Source organism: Furipterus horrens, unplaced genomic scaffold (assembly GCF_987537825.1).
Source record: "Furipterus horrens unplaced genomic scaffold, mFurHor1.1.pri manual_scaffold_3, whole genome shotgun sequence".
Taxonomy (NCBI): Eukaryota; Metazoa; Chordata; class Mammalia; order Chiroptera; family Furipteridae; genus Furipterus; species Furipterus horrens.
In genome coordinates this window covers 155,890,579-155,915,485 of record NW_028327173.1, presented here as the reverse complement: position 1 = coordinate 155,915,485, position 24,907 = coordinate 155,890,579, and the positions used below count along the sequence as shown (strand labels likewise).

At 35.2% G+C, this 24,907-nt stretch overlaps 1 protein-coding gene across 1 annotated transcript in view; it reads right to left on the bottom strand.

The window, feature by feature from the left end:
- The window catches only part of AP4E1 (adaptor related protein complex 4 subunit epsilon 1), a 60,127-nt gene that overhangs the window by 15,685 nt on the left and 19,535 nt on the right, over positions 1-24,907 (bottom strand). Inside the window, exons 8-16 of the mRNA XM_090270598.1 lie at positions 24,342-24,415; positions 17,392-17,514; positions 17,180-17,289; positions 14,876-15,015; positions 13,607-13,719; positions 13,382-13,500; positions 8,655-8,957; positions 6,705-6,819; positions 2,016-2,139 (exon numbers count right to left, since the gene is read on the bottom strand). Of these exons, the coding sequence (XP_090126724.1) occupies positions 2,016-2,139; positions 6,705-6,819; positions 8,655-8,957; positions 13,382-13,500; positions 13,607-13,719; positions 14,876-15,015; positions 17,180-17,289; positions 17,392-17,514; positions 24,342-24,415 (1,221 nt within the window). The remainder of the gene's footprint in view (positions 1-2,015; positions 2,140-6,704; positions 6,820-8,654; positions 8,958-13,381; positions 13,501-13,606; positions 13,720-14,875; positions 15,016-17,179; positions 17,290-17,391; positions 17,515-24,341; positions 24,416-24,907) is intronic.

The following is a 24,907-nucleotide window of genomic DNA, read 5'->3' as shown; positions in this document are numbered from 1 at the left end:
GCTATTTCAAAGGTTTTTCTTGGCTTATTTCATCTGCATAACATGTCAATTATCAACATAAATTTTTTCTGTCATGCATTATATACAGTCTAAAAAATAGAAAAATAAACAAGAGCAGCATATGGTCTTCATATATAAAATATGATATGAAACATATTACAAAATAATTTTTTAAACATGAATCACCTTTGCATGGATTTTGACAATAAAAATATAATTTGTGGTTTTATATGGTATACCTTCGTATTATTTTGAATTAGACCATTCATACAGAAGTAAATTCTGGCCAAGCAACCTTCAAAAGATCAGGGGTATATTTTAGCTCAGCTTTAGAAATTCCCATATGAGGCAGGGTGCTGCCTGTAATAGGGCTTAAGGTAAGTAATCCTACATTGGTCTGGCTACTGCCTTATTGTCAGCTTGGCAGAGACTACAGAAGAGTGACTGTCTCCTCTATAAAGCTGATTCACCTTGCCAATTACCACATAGGTTCCTAATCTAAAATAATGTGTGAGCGATGGTCCTCTTTGGAAAAGTATTTTAAATTCACTCTTTGTGTTCTGTTTTATGGTAATACAGCATATATGTAACTCCTTAAGTACTCTGCCAAATGTCCCTTCTCTGAGGGTAGCACATGCATGCATACTAAACTTACAAGGCCCTGTCAAGTCCTCCCCCAGATCCTAGCTCCATACTAAAAAGCAGATGCTGTCGATTGTTGTACAGGTAAAAAGAACTAAGTTTCCTCCTTGGGTTTGGAGCATTCCTATCTCCCCTTGCTCCTCAGTTCCCCATTTGAATCAATTAATTGCTATTACCTCCACTATCACATGCCTACAAACCATATCTCTTAACCATGCTTGGAATACCAAAATTAAATGTCTGGGTGTCCACAAAGCAGGAAAAAAAAGGCTAAGAAAGAGAATTTGAACTTATGCCACTTCATTCAGCATATCATCCTGCATGTCTCATAATCTATGTGTGTTTCTTCTGAGAAGTACTTCTTATAATCATCTCCCTGGAAGACCAACAAATACAAAGATGAACATAAAATAAGGTGATTCCTTAATGAAGATATGAAAACTCAAAATTCAAATGTCATCATTCAAAGTTGTCACCTTTGAGATTTTATCACATTTATTCCAACAATGCGCTGCCATTACTCAACACACCTGAACTCTTTTAGAAGAAGCTCCTACACTAATAAGAAAGCCATTTTCATTACTTTTATATCACAATAGGATATTGACCAAAGTCATCCAGATTGATCACAATTTTAATTCTAAAAATTCAGCTTTTGGATAATGATGATAATTATAGCAATGACTATTAATAATAGCAGCTACCATTTATTAATCACTATGTACTCGACTGTATGAGGCACTTTGCATAATTATCTCATTTTATTAATTTAATCCTGTTTCTGAAAGTAATTTACTTATATTTCCAAAATCAAAGTCTACTTTAAAAGGATGAAGGTTTGGCTGCACATAAAACATTCAGACATATGTATCCCCCATTTTCAAGGTGGCTAGAAAGAAGCTCTAAAAGCATTTTGAGTAAAAGTACACAACTTACTCAAGTGAAGTCAATCACCTTATTTTACATTCATCTCTGTATCTGTCAATCTTCCAAAAAGACAGTTATAAAAAGTAGGTTATGAGAAATGTAGAATTATATGCTCAAAACTCACCTGGGCATGTAAGCTTTGATACACTTCTTTAAAATACATATATACATACACACACACACATATATTTATATATACACACACATACATATAATATGTAATAATAACACACATCATTACTATGTGTAAAGCTTATACACATCCTATACTGTCTTGGAAATAAGCAAGCTCTCTTAAAGTATAAGGGCATCCTATACAATAGCAACACTTTGAGAGCAATAAATAGAAACAACAGCCCATACAAAATTCAGCTTTCAGGAACTCTTCTACATTTAAAGACATTTAAATGCTCCCATGGTCTCCATTTTAATAAAAAGGAACTTACTCTTTCAGCCCTGTCTCAGCACTATTTCCAGATATATCTGAACCCAGAGAAATGCCAGCAGGAGACTGTCGTCCAGTAAAGCCAGATGAAGAAAAGGAGAGTCCATATGGTTCAAAATTGAGAACTAGAATTTTAAAACAGTAGCAAAGGTTCATATTTAAAACAAAGCAAAAATTATTTTTTGAAAAGCAAAAATTATCAAAGTTACCATTCATTACTGAAATAAAATAATTGAAGATGAGAATCCAGTGACAGTTTTTAAATTGGTGGAGACTTTGGAGAGGATCTAACCAAATATTTATAGTAATAATAATAAAGCAGCTATGATTTATTTAATTCTACTTCATACTATTAGTCGATCAAAGACAGTCCTTCATTTTTATCATTTTACCTCCCTTTACTTTGAAAGGATGAAGGTTTGGCTGCGCATAAGAAATTTAGACATAGGTATCCTCCATTTTCAAGGTGGTTGGAAAGAAGCTCTAAAAGCATTTTCAGTAAAAAGACACAACTTCCTCAAGTGAAATCAATCACATTATTTTATATTCATCTCTGTATTTGTCAATCTTCCAAAGAGATGAAGCTAAAAAAGAATTAAATTAGGAAAAACAACTGATAAACCAGATCTACTGAAAAGTTGCTGCTCTCATGCAAAAATGTTTAGGAAACTGCGAGTGAAGAGAGGACTGCATTTTTGCTTAACAAAATGGCACATTTCTGTACCAAATGGCCAGACATAGCCCTCAGTGAGAAATCTCCCTTACTAACGAAGAACAAGGTTTACTCAGGTTCAGATTCCTCTGAGCTGTGTACCCAAATGAATCAGTCAGAGCCATGAAAACTCATATTGCATTGTGGTAGAGCAGATGCCAGTATCCACTCTCTTCTTTCTAACTAATAGAACCCTTCTTAGCTAGGTACATGGTCACCCAGAAGAGAGATGTCATTTGCCATTTGACTGAGTTCTGGCCAATGAAATTACACACACATTTTGTGCACAACCTCTGGTAGGAATCCTCCTGGAAGAAAAAAAACATCTTTCTTCTCTCCTTCCTCTTCTATATTCACAAAGCCAACATCAATCCTAAACTGCCTACTTATACATTTCTTTAATGAGAAAGAGTAATAACCTTCTGCTTTGCATAAGGCCCCACTATGTTTATTTGCTTTCTAATATGCTATTTAGCTAAATAAACCTAATCCTAAATGGGACATATATCTTTTTCATCTGTCTGGATTATAATACAAAGAACCTTCTTAAATCATAAAAAGTACTTTAGAATATATAAGTGTGAACTTCTCTAATTATTATCCTCATTTTACATATGAAGAAACTGTGGCAAAGAGTCTGCCACAAACTTACCCAACATTACAAAGACAGGAAATGATATAGTCAGAAAAGAAATAAGAAACTCTGGTATCAGAGCTTCACTCTCAACTATTAATATTATACTGCCTCCTTCAAAGAAACACCACCTAGTCCAAAGAGCATTAGGTAAATGTTTGTTTGTTAGCTACATGAATGATACAGAAGAGTAATCAATGTGTAATAGAAAAAAGTAATGGGCTAATTAATAATCAGGAGAACTAAGTTCTTGATGTAGGTCAGGTGTTAACGAGGTGTATGAACTAGACCTTAATTTCTTTGAAGAGTTTGGACTAGGTCAGTAGTGTCCAAATGCTGATCTGATAATCAGAATCAAGCTGACTTTACAGATCACCCACGGACCTTTTTGTACATACAGCCAAGCTTTCAGAGATTTAGAAACAGAAGGTATAGAAATGGGGCCCAAAACTCGGTATTGCTTTTTAAAACTGTCTTTGTGTTTATTATTCACAATCATATTTGGGAACCACTTGTCTAAATCTTTCTAAGATCCTTTTCAGCTAAAATGTCTTCTCATTTTAAACATTTCAATGATCTACTTTAACCTTCTATCCTACATTGGTCTCTTTTTAATAGCATCTGTGACAGTGGGTCTTCCAGCTTCTGAAGTAACACAGTAAAAGCGGATAGCTCCCGAAATGTGCCCTGTGCGCAAGACAAAGAGTTTAAGCCAAAGAGTAAGTAAGTGTAAAGAGTTTAAGCAAAGAACAAAAAGAATTCAAAATTAGATGTAAGAGTTTGACAGAAGAGAGAAAAAGACTAGACACGAAAGAGGACAGTATAAGAACAGTCTGACCAAGTGACAAAAGAATTAAAGATTGTCATCTATAGATAGCCTAGAAAGGCTCAAGGTTGAGAATGAAGTTCAAACCACATTATTTTTATTCTTTAGTGAAAATATCCCAGGATCCTTACAGAAGTGAATGACGAGAGGGCCAAAGATTTTTAGGTGTTAACTAGATATAAAGGGCAGTTCATGCAGAAGAGAAAGCATGAGCTGAAGGCAAAGAGTCCTTGGGAGTTACAAGTTATAGAAAGTAATCCAGGTGAAAGATAAAATACAAACTATTATGGGCATAATTAAGAAATTCAATATTTAATCTGTTTATATACATCATGACTTTGGAGGCCTTGATTATACTCACACTCCCTTTAAAAATTTTTTTACTATGTAAGTTTCAGGTGTACAGCATTATAATTTGACATCTTACACTACAAAGTGATCATCCCCAAAAGTCTAGTTACTATCTGAACACTCCTTCATTGTCTTACCTTATACTGCAGTTTCTTTATACCTGATCACTTGGCTATACTTCCCTGGTCATTCATCCCCAGTAGCTTTTTTTTTTCTTTTTTGCATGAGACTTAACAATTTTAACTTGATGTTTTCTAAAAGCCATAGTTCTGTACACAGGAGATCATACTGCTATTTCCCCTTGCTATTTCTGGTTTTATCTAACACTGGGGTTATAACATATTCAAATACAACATAGTCAAGTAATGTTTTAATAGAATAATCCACACTGATTCCTCAATGCTTTTCTTGGATGGGAACTGGTAATAAAAGTTTGTTCTCTACCGTCCCATCAGGTTTTTTACCAATTTTAGTATCTTACAATAGTTTCCTGAAGTTTATTATAAACTTGGTTTCTTATAAACTTGGCATTTTTCTACCCAAGAAAGCTAAGTATCATTCATAAAAGTGACATTTAACCACTACTCTCTGCAAATGACACAAAAATCTCAAGTAAGATCAGTATCAGAACTGATTGATACTAGGATTCCAGAATTAACACCTTTTTAAGTCAAAAATACCTGTTTTTCCCTATTCTTTATTTTCTGTCTTAGAGCCAGTCCAATTGTAAGATATATAATTTTATAACTTATTCCTCAAGTATTTGTTAAGCATTTGTTATGTCCTGTCTCCTGATTTCTTTTCCCATGATCTAAGCTCATGAAATTTTAATTTTACTTTAGAGAACTTTTGAAAAATAGATTTGGGAAGAAAAAGGAGGAGCCTAATTTGAGAGCTTAACCCCATTTATAACAATGGTTCTTAGGGAAAAAGGATACCTGGCAAAGGAATACATTAGCTTGGGAATGCCAGGACGATTATATTTACCTCAGCCACTTAACTTCTTTTAAGAAAGGAGACAGCCAGTGCCAGGAATTAAGCTCCTCATCCTACCTCCCCTTCCCTACCCAACCCCTGAATTACAGTAATTGCAACTGATGGTCCCAGACATATTAAAAGTAAGGAAAATGGCAACTGGATCACGTGTCCCACTCTGGAACTCCAGATTTTCACTCCATGTATCAGATATCATAAGTCCTATATATGTACTAGAGTCACAGGTTGGGCAATTTTAACTTCAAAAATTTATTTTTCCCCTCACATATTTTATCAATAAGAATGGGGCAAAAGTAGGTTTACAGTTGTTCATATGGAAAATAATACAATAATTAATAGTAATACAAGAATAAACTGTGTTTTGCTACGCACAACTGTAAAACCTTTTGCCCCATCCTGTATATGAGAAGATAACGAGAAGGAAATCGATTACCCTTTGAAAGTAAATTGAATTTTCTAGGCCATTTAGTATCACTGTGCTAAATAATATGTCAAAAACTTTAAAAGAGGAAATACTCCTACAAAAAGATAATATCAAGCTTGTTATTAGTGTTTATAGTTTTTGGTCTCATTGTAGGGTCAACCATTTAGTTGTACTCATATGCTTAGCACAGAGCCTAGAAGCAATTCGGTACTCAACAAAATCATTAAGTGATGAATAGAAGCAAAAAAGACTTTTCACAATGAAATATTTCAGTATTAACATTTTGAACTCCTATAGAGATAATATTCAATGGTCTCCTTTTAGTCACATGCATAACTTCCATCCACCATCCAAATATCTCAATAATTTTCTCTTTAATAAAATAATGACAGAAATATTTCCCTGGCAGGCTACATTTCTTAACTGTAGTTTAAATAATTCTTTCCTTTCTTAGATGTTCCAAACTTCAGTGATCAGATATTTTGTTGAAGGAAGTGTTCTAACACACTTAAGATATACAAGACTGCTCAGAATGAAAATTCACTAGTCCATAGCAACCTGAAACATTTTCCACATAATATGCTCACACTAATATCTGCCAGCCCTCTATCACAGTGCCTAGTCAGGGTAAACAAATCACAAACAGATGTAAAGAGGGAGAATAAAAATAGATATCCTCAATTATTTACTTACATGCATAAAAAAAGACGTCGCTTTAATCTAACTTTTTAACTGATAAAAAATTACCTTTCTCCTGAGAAAGCTTTTCCTCCTGCCGTTGGTGGTGAGGTTTGTAAGGTGCTGCTCCCTGACTGAGTTCTTCAGCCACAAAACCATCCAGAAAAGATAAGGAAGCATCTACCTGTATTAAATTGAAGCAAAAATTAGGAATTAAAAAAACTTACCTTAAACAATAGACTAGACATTCACATAAGTACCTTCAGCCCATACATACCCTAGAAACAATTTTTAGGTGAAAAACAGAACTTCAATTCCAAAAGTGCTACCTAACTTTCTAGCTTTCTGAAACACCTACAATCAAATCACTCAGCTATGTCATTTGCAGTTATTATTAATTTCACTGCACTGAGGAAAACATTTTTGAGCATCCAATATATTAGGGCATCACATTAGATCTTATGATTGAGACAAAGGAAGCCACAGTTCCTGCCCTCATGAGACTTGGAACCTACCAGAGGAGAAGACATATACTATGAGCTACAATCTGTATGTTTCCTGCTGCTGGGGATAAAAACAAGGTGCTGACAACAGTAGTTCCTCTAGAAGCTCCAGGGCAGAGTAAGTTCCTGTCTCTTCTAGCTTCTGAGAGGATGCCAGCATTCCTTGGCTTAAGGCCATATCACTCATCTCTACTTCTGTTGCTACTTTGCCTTCTCTTCACTGAACCCTTGTGATTATCTCATGCCTACTTGGATAATACAGGATAATCTCCTTCATCACAAAAGCCTTAATCACATCTACAAAGTAACTTTTACCATGTAAAGTAACATACACACAGGTTCCAGGGACTGAGACGTAGACCTCTTGGGAAGCTATTATTTGGGCTCCCATAGTGCCTTTGATTTAACTATCCAATTCTTTTCTCCTTGAAAATGCTTTTTCACAAATCTATAAAAAATGATTTAATTTACTTAATTTCAGCAGGAAGAGAAAGGTACAAGAGAATGAGTAAATGAAAAAAATAAGAGCTGAGGAATGAGTAAGGGGAAAAGGAGAAGAGGAAAAGCAAGGGGAAAAAGAAAAATGAGATACACACAGGAGGATATAGTAGTGATGACCTCAGAAATCAGAGACTTGCTTCACCTGATTTAGTCAAATGTATGCAAACAGCTCATATAATTTTAAACAGCAGGTAATTCTCATACATTTAAGTGGCATGTCACATTCTTAATTTGGAAAAGCTTAGTTTCAGTAAGATTCTTGGAGAAAAGGGGAAGTATGGTTATTTCATACTTTAATTTTATATGCAGCATATTTATTCATCATTTCAATGAACATCTCTGAAATGTCTAACAAATGTTAAAGCAAGGTCTCTGTCTTTAGGAGCTATTGAAAGAACTAATGAATCAAGGTTCAAAATTAATACAAGTCATGGAAATCTGATTCAGAATTAGTGGAAATATTGCCCATCCTCTCCTCTTTACCAACTACATGACATCTAATGCATAAAAAGTTGAGTAAATCTGGTTTCCTTTTGGAAGTTTTCTGATTTACACCAATCTGAGGGAGAGACTGGTACAAATTCAAAGGCTAAGTAGTAACTGAGTTCTTTGGATTAAAGAAGGTGGGAGAAAGAAAGGTGAGTGGTCAGGTTACAAAGTAGTAAAGAATTTAGACAGTAGATGGACAAAATAAAATGGAGAACTATATTTTACATTCTCAAAGAAAAGAGTAATATAATGACATATTAGAGAAGTTCAAAGAAGATAAAAATTCTTGAGTTATTATATATTAAAAGATTGTCAAAGACTTTAAATCCCTTCACTACAGTTCTCCAGAAGATACACTTCAATTCCTGACTATTCAGAATCACTACTAAACTGAAGCTCTCAAATTCTCTCATACTAATGTGAGAAAAATTCCAACCTTCATCTTAAGTGCTACAGAAACTATATTTTGATATATTCTGTTTAAAGATTATGCAACTTTTAAAAAGATGGAACGCAGATGTCTTACCACCATGTCTTCACAACTCTTATTAACTGGAAGCAAGCTCTTCATAAGTTCCACATTCTCATGCAAATGCTTTAATTCAAATGCATGCTGTCTCAAACAAGTATCTAAAGATACAGTAAATTCCTGGATTAATTTCTCAACAATGTTAGAAGAGTGTGCTTGGGGCGTCAACTTGGTTACAGCAGCAATTAACCAGGCTTTTGTTTCTGAAGAAATGGAGTCATTCATAAGTAACTTGTACAGCTTGGTTATAACTTCCTCTGGTGTCTCCTTATCTGAGAGGTAGGAATATTCCCCTAATACCTGTAAGTAAAACAAGGAGATGTTCATATACAAATATCCTGTTACACAGCAAACTATATTTGGAAATCTAAACAAAGTGCCTACTGCTAAAGTGAGTTTAATGTAGATTAAACATATTCTCATGGTAAAGAAACTGTTAGATAAAGATAGTTGTACATTTTAGGTTCAAAATTATACCAAGAATTGGAACCAATACAAAAATGTTTTCCACATCTTTATCATTAACAATATATAAAACAGACACCTTTACAGGTTAGCTTTCTCTGAACTTCCAGGTTTCACTGATGGTTTTTACAAGCACTTTCATATTGTTATTATTCTCCAATGAGCATTTAAACATGTGGTTCTCATAAGCTAATACGCATTAAGTATTTCATTAAAATTCTGGGCTTTAACCACAGATATTCTGATTTTCTGATTTAGTATTTTTCATGGTAATCTGCATTATCCATTTTGAACAAGCATCAGCTGACTCTGAGGGAGACAACCCATGAACTTCGAGAAACACTGACCTGTCACTGATATGTCACGTATCCTTTTTCTAACATCTAACTTATCCAGGTGATTAAGATCCCTACTGGTCTAAAAATCATAATAAACTGAAATTTATGGAGTGTGAGATCTTTCCTAAGTTGTAATTAGGAAGTATTTTCATATCTTTGGCGTAATGCTGGCAGTCACAAGGAAAAAACGGGAGGTGAGGTGACAGTCAAGGGAACATGTACAGCTAGTAACAAGAAGATGACAAAAAAGATAGTTTTTTGAGGTGTTTAATAAAAGTGGTTACCTCTCTAGAAGAGCAGGTAACCTAAATTCCAGTTCAAAAATCTGGATTTATATTTCTGAGATGGAGTAGAAGCATTTTCCTCCTATCCTTCCCATTAAATACACCTAAAAACTCTTGATGTTATATATAACATCATATATATATATATGATGATATATATATGAAAGGTGAAGAAAATAAGGCAGATTGCTAAGGACCTTGGGACCTAAGGAACAAAAGTTATCTCTTGATTCATAAACTCCAGATGGGGTATTGGAGAGCCAACAACCTGGAAACACCAACGGACTCAAACAAAAAACTCCCAGGAAAAGCCTGCCCTCTAGTCAAATAGCAAGGAAGACAGAAAACTTTCAGACAATAACCCTTCAACTCCAACCAAGCACCACACAGAAAAAGCTGCAGTCCTACCCATACCAGCAAAGGCAGGGTGGAGAGCCAAGACATCAACCCTACCAGGCTGTAAGAGGCACCACAACTGCCCCATAGGATGGTGACAAAGGAGGCCGAGTGAGTGGTCAGGACTTTTCACCCCCACCAAGCTGCAGAGGTCCACTCCTCTGCAGTGTCTGTGAAGACCACACAGAAAGCCTGCACTTCACCTCCACCCAGTTTAAAGAGGTGCCCCTTCTCTCTGCTAGGGTGGTTTCAGGGAAGTCGGTGGAGAGTCAGGATTTTCACCACTGCTCAGGAATAACAAGGCCACCCCATCAGTGTCAGTGAAGGTTGAAGGTCACTTGGTTAATCTCAACAGCCCTGTCTCAACACCATTTCCAAAACAATTTAATCAACATTTATAGAACATACCACCCAACAATAGCAGAATACCCATCCTTTTCAAGAACACACAGACCGTATCATAGACCATAAAACAAACCTCAACAATTTAAAAGGAATTGAAGTCACACAGTGTTTTCTCTGACAATAGAATCAACCTAGAAATCAGTTAACAGGAAAGATAACAGGAAATTTTCCAAACACTTAAAAACTAAATGACTCTCTTCTACAAAATCTTTCCAAAAAATAGAAGAGAACACCTTCAACTCATTTTATGAAGCCAGTATTCCCTTGATATCAAACCAAACATATAGAGTAGAAAAATATGAAAACTACAGACCAATATCCCTCCTAAACAGAGATGCAAAAATTCTTAACAAGGTTTCGAGAAATCTAAAAAAAAAAAAAAATCCTAAGCCCTGGCTGCTGTGGCTCAGTGGATTGAGCGTCAGCCTGAGAGCCAAGTGTCGCTGGTTCGATTCCCAGTCACAGCACATAATTAGGTTGCACGTCAGGTCCCCAGGTTGGGGCGCATGAGAGGCAACCACACAGAGATGTTTCTCTCCCTCTTTCTCCTTTCCCCTCTCTCTAAAAATAAATAAATAAATAAAATTGTAAAAAAATATAGTGCTTTCTTTAAAAAAAAAAAAAAGGCAGCAGCTTTGTTTAAAAAAAAAAATCCTAGATTAATAAGTGACTTCAAAAAACTAAAAATAAAAATAAGTGGCTTCAGCAAGATTGCAGGGTACAAGACCAAAATATAAAAACCAATTAAATTTGTACATAATAGTAGCAACATATAGAAACTACAATTAAAAAATACATTACTGCTCTAAAAAAAATGAAATACGTATAAATCTAACAAAACATGTACAAGATTTGTATGCTCTAGAAAGAAATAAAAACACTCTAAATATATGGAATGATATGTCACATTCATGGAGGAAAAAAAACAAATGGCCACCAAATAAAATAACCAATTTAGGCAAGGCTTATCAATGCTAAAACCACTGGTGAACGAGAATTGAGGAAAAAACGTTAACATAGCCTCAAAGAATCTCCTCATAGATTAGTTATAAATTAGTAAGGAAAAAGCACACCATTACAGTGAACAGATATGATGGTCAACGTCTTCACCAAAAAAAGAAACTTCCAATCACCAATAATTGGAAGAACTGAAATTATATGCATCCTGATATGATGTAGTGGGAAATATATAAGATTGCTGATGTAAGAGTCCTGCTACAAATGTTTAACTGAACCAAGAATAATCACACAAATTCAGAAATGTTGGGCATTCCAAAAGAAATCAATGTCATGGAAACAAAAAGAAACTGAGGCTCATTATAAAATTTTTAAAACACTAAAAAGACCTAACTAAATATGATTTGTAAACCCTGACTGGATCTAGGATAGGAGGAACAGAAAAACAGCCAGAAGAGACATGTTTCTGGACAACTAAATAAATCTGAATATGAACTATATAGTAGGTGATATTAACCCTGTGAGCGCCAACATCGCTGTGAGCAACGCTGACAAATTTTCCCAAAAGTGCCAGCGACGTTCGCAGTGACTCTTTTTTTGATGGCTATAAATGTAAATAACAATGGAATGATTCGTATTTTATGTTTTGGTCTCGGTTTTTGTACCTCAGGTTATATATTGATATAATTTTTTCTCATGGCGATCCAAATTTCAAATTATGCATGGCACTCAAAGGGTTAATAAATGTTCCGTTTCTTAGGTATATTAATGGTTTTATCATTACCTAGAACAATGTCATTCTTATGAGATTCATGCTGAATTTTTAATAGGTAAAGTGTCATGATGTCTGCAACTCAGTTTTGAATGGTTCAGCAAAACAAACTGTATATAGGTAGACCTAGATAGAGGTGTTGATAGAGAAGGCAAAGGTGATTAAAAATAATAACTGGGAATCTAGAAGAAAAGTACAGGAGTACTTGTTATACTAGTCTTTCAACTTTCCCATAGCTAAGAAAATTAAAATTCTTAAATAAAAGTCTGGGTAAAATTTAAGTTAACATGCTAAGTTTGGGCAAAACTTAAAATATTAAAATGTGCATATCCTATGATCCAGCAGCTGCACTTCTCCAAACCTCCCCCATAAAGAAACACTCACCCATATACATAAGAAAGAATACACAAAGGCGATGGGATATATATGATGACTTATGATTAAATTACCCGTACATAAAACTGTGACTTTCATCTTACAAAGAGATGATCTCCCTTGCTGGCTTTGATGAAGCAAACAGCGATGCTGGGAGGCCCACATAGCAAGACATTAAAGGCTGTTCAAGGACCTGACAATTGACAGTGTAAACCTCAAACCCACAGTTTTAGAGCTGAAGAAACTGATTTCTGAGCTTGGAAGTGGATCCTTCACCAGTCATGCTTCAGATGAGACAGCAACCCCAGCCAACGGCCTGACTGCAATCCTAAGAGGCCTTACGCACACCCAGCTAAACCATGCCTATACTCCCGACTGACAGAAAGTATTAGATAATAAATTTATGTTGTTTTAAGCATTAAGTTTGTGGTAGCATTATTATGCAGCAATCATTAATATATCATAGATACACTGAGTATTCACACATTCAAATATAGATTCACAAAGAAAACACAACAAATACCCATACTTAAAAGACTATACTAGTGAGGGGGCAGGGAGAATGGACAAGTAAACAATTAAGTGACAGAAGGCAGCCACTGGGGGGAAAACTGACAGCTGAACGAGTTAGCCAAGCAGAACTGAATGCTTTCTGAAGGAAATATATTGTTAGTATTGGGTTTTATAAAAAATAATGTCATAAACATTTATGACTGAATGTCCTTAGCTCACCCAACTCATAACTTGAAGAAATCTCTGTGGATAGAACACATTTTCCACATCTAGTAAAGTGAGATAGGACTGAACTGCATAAAGTCTTAATTGTTGATCTTCTGCTTCATCATCAAAACCTACAAAGAAATTGATATTTTAATTTCCATTAAATTCTCTAAGGACTCTGTAGTAAAACATTTAATTTAAAAATCTTTACTTTATAGACTGCAATAGTTTACTAACCTTCCGCTAGCAGTCTCAGGAAGTTATTGGGAATATCAGGATGCATTACATCTCCTCCCACAGAAAACACAGCATTCATTGTCTGAATAAACCACGCATTATCAGGAGCATATGTGTCCACAGTGTTAAGAACAAGTACACTTCCAAATGCCATTTATTAAAATTATCCTTTCTGCAACAACCTTTTAAAATTAGCCCCCAATTCATCCTAGTTTGGCATTTTTACCTTTAACCTCTGCTAATAAATTGTTCTATACTCCAGTTTTATGTAAAATAGATGCTCAGTAAATCTTATTTAATAAACTAAAAAAAAAAAACAGTTCATGTTGCTTTATTTAGGACTCTGCCTTGTACAAACAGGCATCCAATAAATAAATGTAAAATATTTGAAAGAAATGTTCCAGTGAACTATAGACAAATAAGTAATGGAAAATGACATACACTTTACAGACTAAATGTTGTGATGTGTCTACTTGAACAAGTAAATTGTTTAATCTCCTTTCTAATCTGTCCCTCTTCAGTTCTAATATTTTATCATTTTGCTGACCAGAGCTATAGTACTGGCTAGGAATTAAGCAATTGCCAAGATAATTTGATTAACAGTATTCATTCATTTTTAGCTTTAAAAACAGACATCTTAAAAACAATGGAATATCCCTATGATCTGTAGAAGTTCTTCTGAATTAAAAAAAAACTATGTTAAGAAAAGTAACACGTGAATGGAGTTCCCAACTATATACTTTATTGTGCCAATTTCTAATATGATAGAAACAATACAGGGGTAAGCAAAAGTAGGCTTACAGTTGTGAGTACACAAAATAGAGCTTATCTTGTATTATTCATTACTGTATTATTTTCCATGCAATGTAAACCTACTTTTGCCAACCGCTGTAAAGAATAAATTTTAGCATCCTGGTCCCCCCTCTCAAAATAGCAGGAAGAACTTTTACTCAGAAAAGAATTGGAGTAGGAGGTCAAATCAAAGACAAGGAGGGACTAACAGAGAAATCAGGCAACAGTTCCTGTATCTTCTCGCTCACATTACTGACCAACTGAATGAAAAGAGCCAAGAAAAAAGCCAAGAAAGAAGCCATCCCCTAAGAAGTCTACACAAATTCCTGTTTTTGACAAGAGAGGCTTGTATGTGAGGAATGGAAGTTATTGCTGGGTCTCTCAACTCAACTTGCATGTGAACATATCTATACCAATTATTTTAAAATCACTGGGTAACTAAAGATATTTTATGATTATTGTTTAAATAAAGGATATTTCTCAGCCAGCTCAGCTATTTTGCCAACCAAATTGATGATAATATACTCTTCTTTGCTCTGATGTAAATATTCAAGCATTTTCTGGACAATCACTGTTACATTCTGTACATTAGTAATTCTGTAAAGAAGTTCCAGAGTCTGTTTAAGTAAGAAAAATAAAGAGTATTATAAAATTATGCACAATAACACCAATAAATACAGTAACATATATGTTTATAACACGGTTGATTCTTTCACTTTTACATAGATGGCCTGAGCAGGCCAGCTAACAGGTGCTCAAGAAATGCACAAAACTTAATAAAGGTAATTTCTACATATTCTACATGTCATGCTTGTTCAAAATATCCTTCGGGCCTTTTCTAATTTTTCAATCCTTACAGCCAGAACTTCAAGTACATAGTTATAACTGATTTTGAAAGAATAAAAAAAAAAACTATTTCAGTTAATCCTTAATTCCATTTAAAGTCTATAAATACAAAGGTTCCCCCATCAATAGCTTTCAATTTAAGAAGCTGCTTCAGACATGCTCCCTGTAGACTCTAAATTATATGTTACATATTTTTAGGTAATCTACAACAAATTTATTTCTTACTCTAACACCATGAAATTTAACATTACTAGGACTGAATGTGGTATGGTATTAGGAACTGCATGAATAGAGAGAAGTCTTTTCTGTTAGCCTCTTCTTGCCTTCTTTCTCCGTGTATGAAAGAAAGGTAACAAAACCAGGTAAAAGAAAGTCCTGGCCCCAAGCAACAGGTCAGTCCAAACCCTAGGACCAAAGTTCTTTCCATGCCATTACTAATAGAAGTTAGAAGTGACAATGGCATTGAGGAGACTGCTGCAGTGGCTTCTTGAGGCACCACTGATACTCAGTTCCTTCCCCAAAGAATTCAAACTACTTTTCTCACTGCAGATATAAGGTTAAACATATCAGAATAGATCATTTTAATAGTTGCCTGTTTTCCCTTTGACTCTGGTTTTTAAACGAGAGCCCAATAATTCAATATAACAATAAGAAACTGTACCTAAGTCAACCATGTTCAATTTAGTAGTCACCCACACAAAAAAAATGAATGCTCTATGTCTGTTCAAAGTTGAAGAGCTGTATAATCATGTGTTATTGTCCCTTGGTACGTTCTCATTATTCTACAACACCTACACACAGAAATTAGTACATCTATAAAATTCCCAGATTCATTCAAGGCAGATAACAATTTCCAAAGATTAAAAATATGAATGCAAAAACTGTATACACACACGCGTGCGCACACACGTACATACATGTAGATGGCCACTTATCAAAAAAAGTTTTGTTTCAAAAATAGTACCATTTAAAATTCAAAATTAAGAATCTTATCCTTTAAAAATTATGTGTTTTGTCAATAATTTTAACTCATTGCTTTTAAGTAATTTAAATATTTAGTAGGTCTTTTTATCTTTATTACTTTTAAAATCAGAAATAAAACTATCCATTCTTCTTAACTAGGTCCTATATAGAATTTTAAAGATTTTATTTATTTTTAGAGAGGAGAAGGGAGGGAGAAAGAGAGAAGAAGAAACATCAACATGTAGTTGCCTCTCATGCGCCCCAACTGGGGATGTGGCCTGCAACCCAGGCATGTGCCCTGACTGGGAATCAAACCGGCAACTTTTTGGTTTGCAGGCCGGTGTTCAATCCACTGAGCCACACCAGCCAGGGCATAGCATTTTAAATGAAGATATAGAATGATGTCTCTACATGAAAATTAACAGATATATTTATATAGAAAACCAAGAAATTTAACAAAAGGAAAAAACTGAAAAAAATTAAGCAAATTATACACCTTTCCTTTCAAAAAGTTAAAATCATTTAGGAATGTTTTTACTAATTCTTTCAACATTCCTACGTATGTAATAGGGAATGCATTAGCCCATTTCACAGATGTTACAGAGAATAATGGAAAATTATTAATCACCATATAATACACCTTAAAATAGTACTAAAAGGAAGAACTGGGAATATATTCAGGTCTCCTATTAATACAATTCTGGGACCAAAAATATATTAATGAATCTATACAGGTAATTGGACCTAACTCCTCCAACTCATTTAAAATCGTTCTTGTGGATAATGATACAAGAATTTTTCAGAGAAGTTCCTTAAACTTTAGTAGAAAAAATGCTTGCAAAAGTTAAAATACACATGTGCGCACGCACACACACTCATACACGCTGCCCACCGCTTGAATCTCTCTCCATAATAGCAACAAAAAGTTTAAAAATTACAAGACTTCACACCCACTTTAAAATATCAGTTTACCTCTCTTTTAATGATGGGATCAGAATGATCTAAACATTCGATTATTGTCATCTGGTGTTGAAGAGCCAGAGTAGGATCCTGTTGGATAACATAGGTAAGAGCCTTCAGTCCTAAAAACAAAGACCACATTATACAAAGTGGCTTGAAACAAATGCCAGACAAATTTCTAAAGCTCTCTTTGTAATTTCTGGCAAAAGAACCAATCATCTTACCTAAGTATTTAAGATTTATTTTAGGTGATAGGACAAATTTTCCAATGCACTTGGCAGCCTTCTCAAGTAATTCTGATTTGGGATAAATAGAATAGACTGTATGTACACATTCAAACAGAATAGCTAGAAAAAGAAAATATAAAAATATCAGGGATCATGTGAAGGCATAATAAAAGAACATATTTGTGAAGAACTCATAATGAAACAAACAAACTGGAAGGCCAGTTTTAGTCAAAATCTTTTTATGGAAAATTTTCAAAGACATAAACTTTACTGTTTTCAGGCTTATACAGTTATTAGGAGTATGTTACCACAGTATAAAGACAATTATGTGTAGTAATAGATAAAAATGATACATTCATTCATGCAGCAAGTATTTACTGAACACCTCCTATGTGCCAGGCATTGTCCCAGTAATACGGATACAGCAGTGAACAAAACAGACAGAGGCCTGCCCTCAAGAAGCTCAGATTCCAATGGACACAGAAGTAATAAATTCATTGTTCCTATATAAATAGCTATTTCTAATACTCTTTGAATGCTTTAAAATAATTTTCAGGCAGTTTCTACCACTTGTATACAAAAACTGTATATGTGATTTTAACATAATCATTTTGAAATGCTCTAACATTTATTTCAAAGTAGAGCCACTGCTCAAAAATCTTCAAGTCATTTCTTTAAAATTAACCTCAAAGAATATAGAACAATCTACTGAACATCGTGATAGTGTTCAATATGATTATCTCATATAGTTAAAGATCTTATAACTATGACAAGATGATCTAAGTGGACACTAAAATTGTTTTCCGAAGTCTTTAAAAGAGCAGGAGTCAAGGAGCTGGAGCTCTGCCACGGGAAAGAATCACTGAGGGACCGTTAAGCCCTGCATGTCCTACGCTATTGTAGTATGGGAGGGGAGAGAATCAGCAGACTTAAAAACAGTTCCAATACAAGTTGAAGTACATCAAGTGTCCTTGACATAACCACTGCTTCCTTATTTCCAAAAGCTTAAAACATAACAATCAGACATTTCTTTGTGTACAAGATAGATTTTGAATATTCAACTAGCTATGTTTTACACTAAGTTGCCTATCAATTGGGGCAGACATAAATATTGTGTAAAAAACTTTATATAAACCCTTTCTACAAAAGGAGAAAAGAAATCAGAAATATAAATTACTCATTAAGAAGAGAACTGGACAGCCAGACTTGGTGCCTGAGTGATTCCCAGAGCCCAGCAAAGGGACCAAGTTTCCAGAGCGCTGAAGACAAGGGGTAACAACCCAAAATGTGGACTCATTTTCCACTCCACCTTCATTGGCCAATGAGCTGCCAATAACAAAGGCCGCACCTCCTGATACCTGACAAACAAATGCAGTATTGCCTCACAAACTGATTGCTTCTCTGAAGAACCCACAAGTGTATTTGAGGAGAATCTCTGAAGAACCCGCAAGTGTATTTGAGGAGAAACTTCAAGAACAAGTGAAGGAACAGCTATCCTCTGAGACCAGAGAGATTCCACAAAAGAATCTGGCGGTGATAAAGGAGGCAATGATTTGGGTGCAGGAAGCGGCCACTGAACTTCCAGGAAGCTGGAGAAACAGAAGAAAACATCTGAAGAAGGAAAAGAAATGTCTGGCGGCAACTGCCCTCACATCTTCAGAAAACAGCAGTAGTATACCAGAGGAGTGTGAAGAGACAAGTGAAAAACCCAAAAATAAGAAAAAGCAAAAGCTCCAGAAGGCTCCTCAGGAGAACAGAATGGAAGATCCACCTGTTTCTGTATCCGAACCAAAGAAAAGAATTTTTTTTTTCCGAGGAGACAACTGGCAGTGGAAATATTTCCCCAAAGAGGAACCAGTTAGTGACCCTGAAGAGGCAGGAAACAAGAGGGTCCCCAAGGAAAAGAGGAAATTCTCCTCAAGGAGGAGCTATTCGGAGAAAGAGCTGAAGAGGCTGCTGGTAGCAAGAGCAGCAGCTCCAAGAAAAAGAAAAAGCTCCAAGAGCTTAGAATGGACAGTACCCTGGTGGGTTAAAACCACCCAGTGACCCATCCCCTACATCCCAATAAAAACAAATACACAAGAAAAAAAAAGAAGAAGGGAACTGGACCCTGGCCTGGTAGCACAGTTGGTTAGAGCATTGTCCAGATACGCCCAAGTTGTGGGTTCAATCCCTGGTCAGAGCACATGTAAGTCAACCAGTGAATGCATAAATGAGTGGAACACATCAATGTTTCTCTTTCTCTCTCTTTCTCTGTCTCTCTCTCTCATCAATAAATAAAAAGAAGGGAACTGACTTTAATTAAAGGAAAACCTACAAAGTAAGTTAATTGAACCTAAAGACACTTCACATATCCGGACTTTGTGTTACAAAATGTTTACTCTGTGCTATGAAAAAAGTTGACTTCACAACTTTATGAACTAAGTAAAGAGAGTCTTAACTAATCAATAATCAATTAAGGCAGGAGTGGGCAAACTACCACTAAATCCAGCCCTCAGTCTATTTTCACAAACCTGTGAACTGAGAATGGTTTTTACATTTTTAAATTGAGATATAATTGACATATTAAACTACTTTCAGGTATATACTTATATATTTTTAAAGGTTGTAAAGACAAAACAAACAAAAATACAGAGGAAAATATGTGACAGAAATTTAATGTGACTTACAAAGCCTAAAATATTTACTATCTGAACCCCTTTTCAGAAAGTTTGACAAACCCTAAACTAATGTGACAATCCTAGGCAAGATTAAAAATGATGATGCTCCATTTTCTGTCACAATTGACATATTTTCCTTTATGTATTCCTGTCATTCAGAACTCTCCTGCTATCAAATTGTTTTACTACAAAAAACTTCTTTACTCTTCTAAAAATCTGAACTTTTATATATAATCATATGATTCCTGGAAAGCTAGTATAGGTAAAAATTAATAGTTCGGAGACTGTACTTCCTAGTCAACTTAAGTGTAAATTAGCTGAAAATGAATTTAATAGGTTTTAAAATTATTTCCCCACTTAGAACTAAGTCCCTTTACTCTCCAACTCTACAAAAAAATGAATTTAAGTCCATGAATGAAAAAGCAGCCACTCTGCTGTCTTCTCGCCACCGTGGGTAAAAGAAAAATACTTCTGAGGATTTCTAAACATAAAAACATAACTTGGAATGTAATTTACTCTTCTGGAACAACCCAGGTCCTAACTAAAATATCATCAAGAAAAAATTACCAAATTAAAAATTTGATAATATTCTAACATCTGTGACACCACGGATCTACCATAAATATTTTGAAATATGCACAAAAGAAGTTGTACTGATCTCTTATCCTTCAGACTAGACTTTAATTTTAAGTAAGTTATGTCTCTATCTACTGACACCACTCTGCCACAGAGATGGAGGTACCGCCCAACGGGAGTGGAAGCCCAGGTTCTCTGCTTGCTCTGCCCACTTAAGACACTTTGAGAGGAGGGAATCCTGCTCCCTTGAGGGTGGGCGATGTGCGTATCTGCTGATACTACCCTGCCTGGGAGAAGTAGGGGTACCTCATTACTGTTCCCTATGTTGCCTCCACTGACGCTGAGGGGGTGGCCTTAGAATACCTGAGCAGTGATGAAAGCCCTCTCTCTCCACTAGCTTCTCTAGCACCTACTGGGCAAAGAGGGGGAGAGGTACCTTGTTACTACCTGACCCTGGATAACGTGAAAGCCAGGCTTCCCACATCATCTCTACTGACAGTGCAAGGGAGGGTGCCCCATTAACACCTGGCGGGGATGAAATTCCTGCTCCCCTCTTGGGCTTCTCTGCCACTAGCCCACTGGGAGGGTTGGGGCGCCTCCCTATACCTGATGAGGGTGGAAATCTAAGCTTTCCACTAAGCCTTTGCTACAGTGGGTAGATCCACAGTTTTTTTCTGTATGGTGCTTGGCTGGAAAAGAAGGGTTGTTCTCTTAATGTTTTCTATCTTGCTAGTTTGCTCTTTTCTTCTTGGGTTGTTTTGTCTGTTTATCTGTCGGCATTTCCAGGCTGCTGACTCTCCAGTACCCAGTCTGCGGAATGTGAGGCAAAAAGAAAACCCAGGGTACTCACTGTGGTGTTGTTCCTTGTGTCCCAAGTTCCCTAATCGGCCTACCTTCATTCCTCTGCCTTTCAGACTCATGTTTAATTTAGAGTGCCCAGGGCTTTTAGGTATATCTAGTGTGAAAATGAGGGAAAGGCACGTCTATCTACTTCTGATGGTTCTGTCCCTTGTATTCCATTTTATATAATTCTCCCAATGTACTAGTACACTAAAAATGTCATCTTCATCTTATCAGTGTCCTGCCAAAAAAATCTTCCACCCTCCAGATTTAACAGCGTGAAGTCCAAACTCACCTGGCTGCCATGGAAAGATCTTCATATGGTGGCCTTTCCACTGCCACTGCTCCCACTAAGAATGGTCCACTAAGGCTAGTGAGTCAGTGTTCTCTGAAAGTGCGTTAAACTTCTCCACTTCTGCACCTTTTCTCATGTCTCCTCTTCCTAGAACTCCCCTCTGGCCATCCAAATCCTACCCATCTGTCAGGGTCCTATTATATCAATAAATCACAGTGATCTCTACCACCTCGGAACTCCTGCCATATTTACTTCCAGTACCACCTCTTTGCATTCTGCCTTATACTCATACTATGCTTTCATAATTGTTATCTTTTCCATTACATTATAAATTCCTTAAAGCCAAAATTACATTTTATACTTCTTCATATTCTCTACATCACTTTATACAATGCCTGGCACATAGCAAATATTCAATAAATGTCTTTGATGTGATTTATTTCTTGATTTGACAAGAAAGCTAATAATGGAATTTTCATAAAAATACAGTTTAAGACTAAAACTCAGATAGATAACTGGTAAAAGTAAAATAACTTTTTCTTCCTTCCATTCAAGTAAAACAAATTATTCATTGATTAACGCAGTGCCAGATACTGGGATATGCTGGCGAATAAGACAGACACGGTCCCTTCCCTTATAAAGCTTATAATTTAAAATTCACATTTTTAAGCAATAAAATATCAGATTACTAGAGAATACTCTGCTATTGATACAATCAATGTTACCTATAAATTATATCAATACATATACGGGATAAAAAGAATGATGATGGAAAGATGAATAAAGGAAACAAAACAACAGAAACTCTAAGGTTCCTGAGGCCGAGTGAAACACTAGACTGACGGCCTACAGAGAAACAAACTGTTGGTGTGGATTGGGTCCAGCAGTCTTAGTGAGAGAAGGGTGTCCTAGGGGAAAACATTAAAAAATATTTCACCAGGTATACAGTAGTCTCCAAATTAAAAGGAACAGCTAACAGTGGTTATCTCCAGAGGTAGGGACTACGTGGTGGGTGATAAGGATCAAAGGGACACTTACTGTTCACTGTATACCCTTTTGTACCTTTTGAATTTTGAACCATGTGCATATATTACCTATTCAAAAAAATAAAAAAATTAAAGCTGAAATGCAATTACAAAAAAGAAAAAAACCTTTCTACAAGTAAAACAAGATTGTTAACTAATTTTAAACAGAATTCCTGAGAACCTTTCAGACTTTAATCCTAGACACTGATAATATCTCAAACAAAACTTTTTAACTTACTTTAGCTGCCTACCAAAACTCTGACACTTCTCTGGATCTTCTGACAGCTCCTAGCCGAACCACCTGCCTCAAAAACAGTCATCCTTATCTCTGGCTCCTTACCCTTCTCATTACATAGCAGGGTCCTATGTAATATCAACTGTTCTTGTACTATACACTCTTAAGAGCAAGGGCTGTGTCGACCTTATTCCTCCTTTCATTCCTCCACATGTAGCATGGAGGAATGTAAGTCAATCAACTCTTTCCTCGACCTGTACCTAGTTTGCAAATCAAGGTTTTGTTTTATAGGCATTCAATAAATACTCATTGAACAAATGAATACACCACTCTTACTGCCTTTAATTACTATTTATACATGCAAAACATAAATCTATCCTTTTATATTTACTATGCCAATTCACTACCATTTGCATTATTTTTCATGTACTAGTCTTATGTATGCAATCCTTTCTCTTAATCCCTACATCTTTGTCAAGCACTTTTATTATAATTAAACTAGCCCAATTTCTGCCCTCTACCCTACATTTCTACAACTATTGCTCTTGAAGATCCACAGTTTACCAATTTCTAAAAGAATCAGTAATGCTCTCCACAGTACCTCACCAGATTAAGAAATGACTTATCATTTGAGTTCTCTCTCTCAATGCCTCTTCCACTAATCTTTTCCACCACGTGCAAAATTCAAACTGTTTTACATCTAGCTTTTAAATATCTCCAAATATCCCAATTTCTTCACAGAGTTTTCTCAGACTGACCAATAAAGAACTAATAGTTCCTCCCTCTGGCTATTTAGACTGGATGCATTTTTGGTTCCTTTTCTGAGTTCTCCACTTTCCTTCCCCAACTTATTCTTGTCTCCTATCACTAAATTACTTTTTCAAATTAATGATAACACTGTTTTATCCACAGCTGTATTCCAAGTATCTTGCACAAGGCCTGACAAAAAAACAGAAATCTAAGAAATATTTGACAACTAGTTGACTAATTGATGTATTTAAGAACTGTCTAATTAAGTATGCAACAGGTTTACCAAGTTAATAAGTATTTTCAATAAAGAGATGATTTCTCTTAAAAGTAAAGTATTAAAAGAGAGACAAATATAATGATGAAATTAGGTCAACATTTAAAAGAATGCCATAATGTCAAATTTTTTCTATTAGGTATTCAAGGCTTTCATTGAAAAATAATCCAAAGAATCACCTTAAAAATTGACATATAAAATTCTATCGGAATTTGTAGTATTCTAACACAGATTCAGTTATAATACTGAAAAATATTGTTAGTTATTAGAGTAGTATTTACACATTACCTACCATATGTGACATTGTGACTTAACTCGGCTCTTCGTAAGGATTCATCAAGAACATCATACATTAATTCGCTTGTCCTGTTTAAAAGATATTTTATTTGCAGTAGAATTATAGTATTACAACCCAATAAAACATAGTTTTTCTAACTTCTCTCTTTAAACTGAGGATCTACAGAAAAGAAGTGAAAAAATTTCATTTTATGAAGTTATAGGAATTTCACTTCTTAAAGATTCCATTTGCTCTTTTTCATGAGGTTAAATTAACTTCTTGCTTTATCGAAGTTGACTAGTCAATGAAGATAAACATAAGTCACTCAACTCTTTCCTCAACCTGTACCTTGTTTACAAATCAGGTTTTTATTTGGTTGAACACACTATCTTTTATAATTTTATTTATAATAAAATACTTCTACCTGTTTCAAGTTACTACAGTAACACCTCACATATCCAGATTATTCCAGACAGTAGATTATCTGTATTTAAACCATATAATTTTTCTAAAGTGTTTAAATACTACTCTTCCTATGAACAGTACTGAGTTCTTCAGAAAGAAAACTTTAACTTTCATTG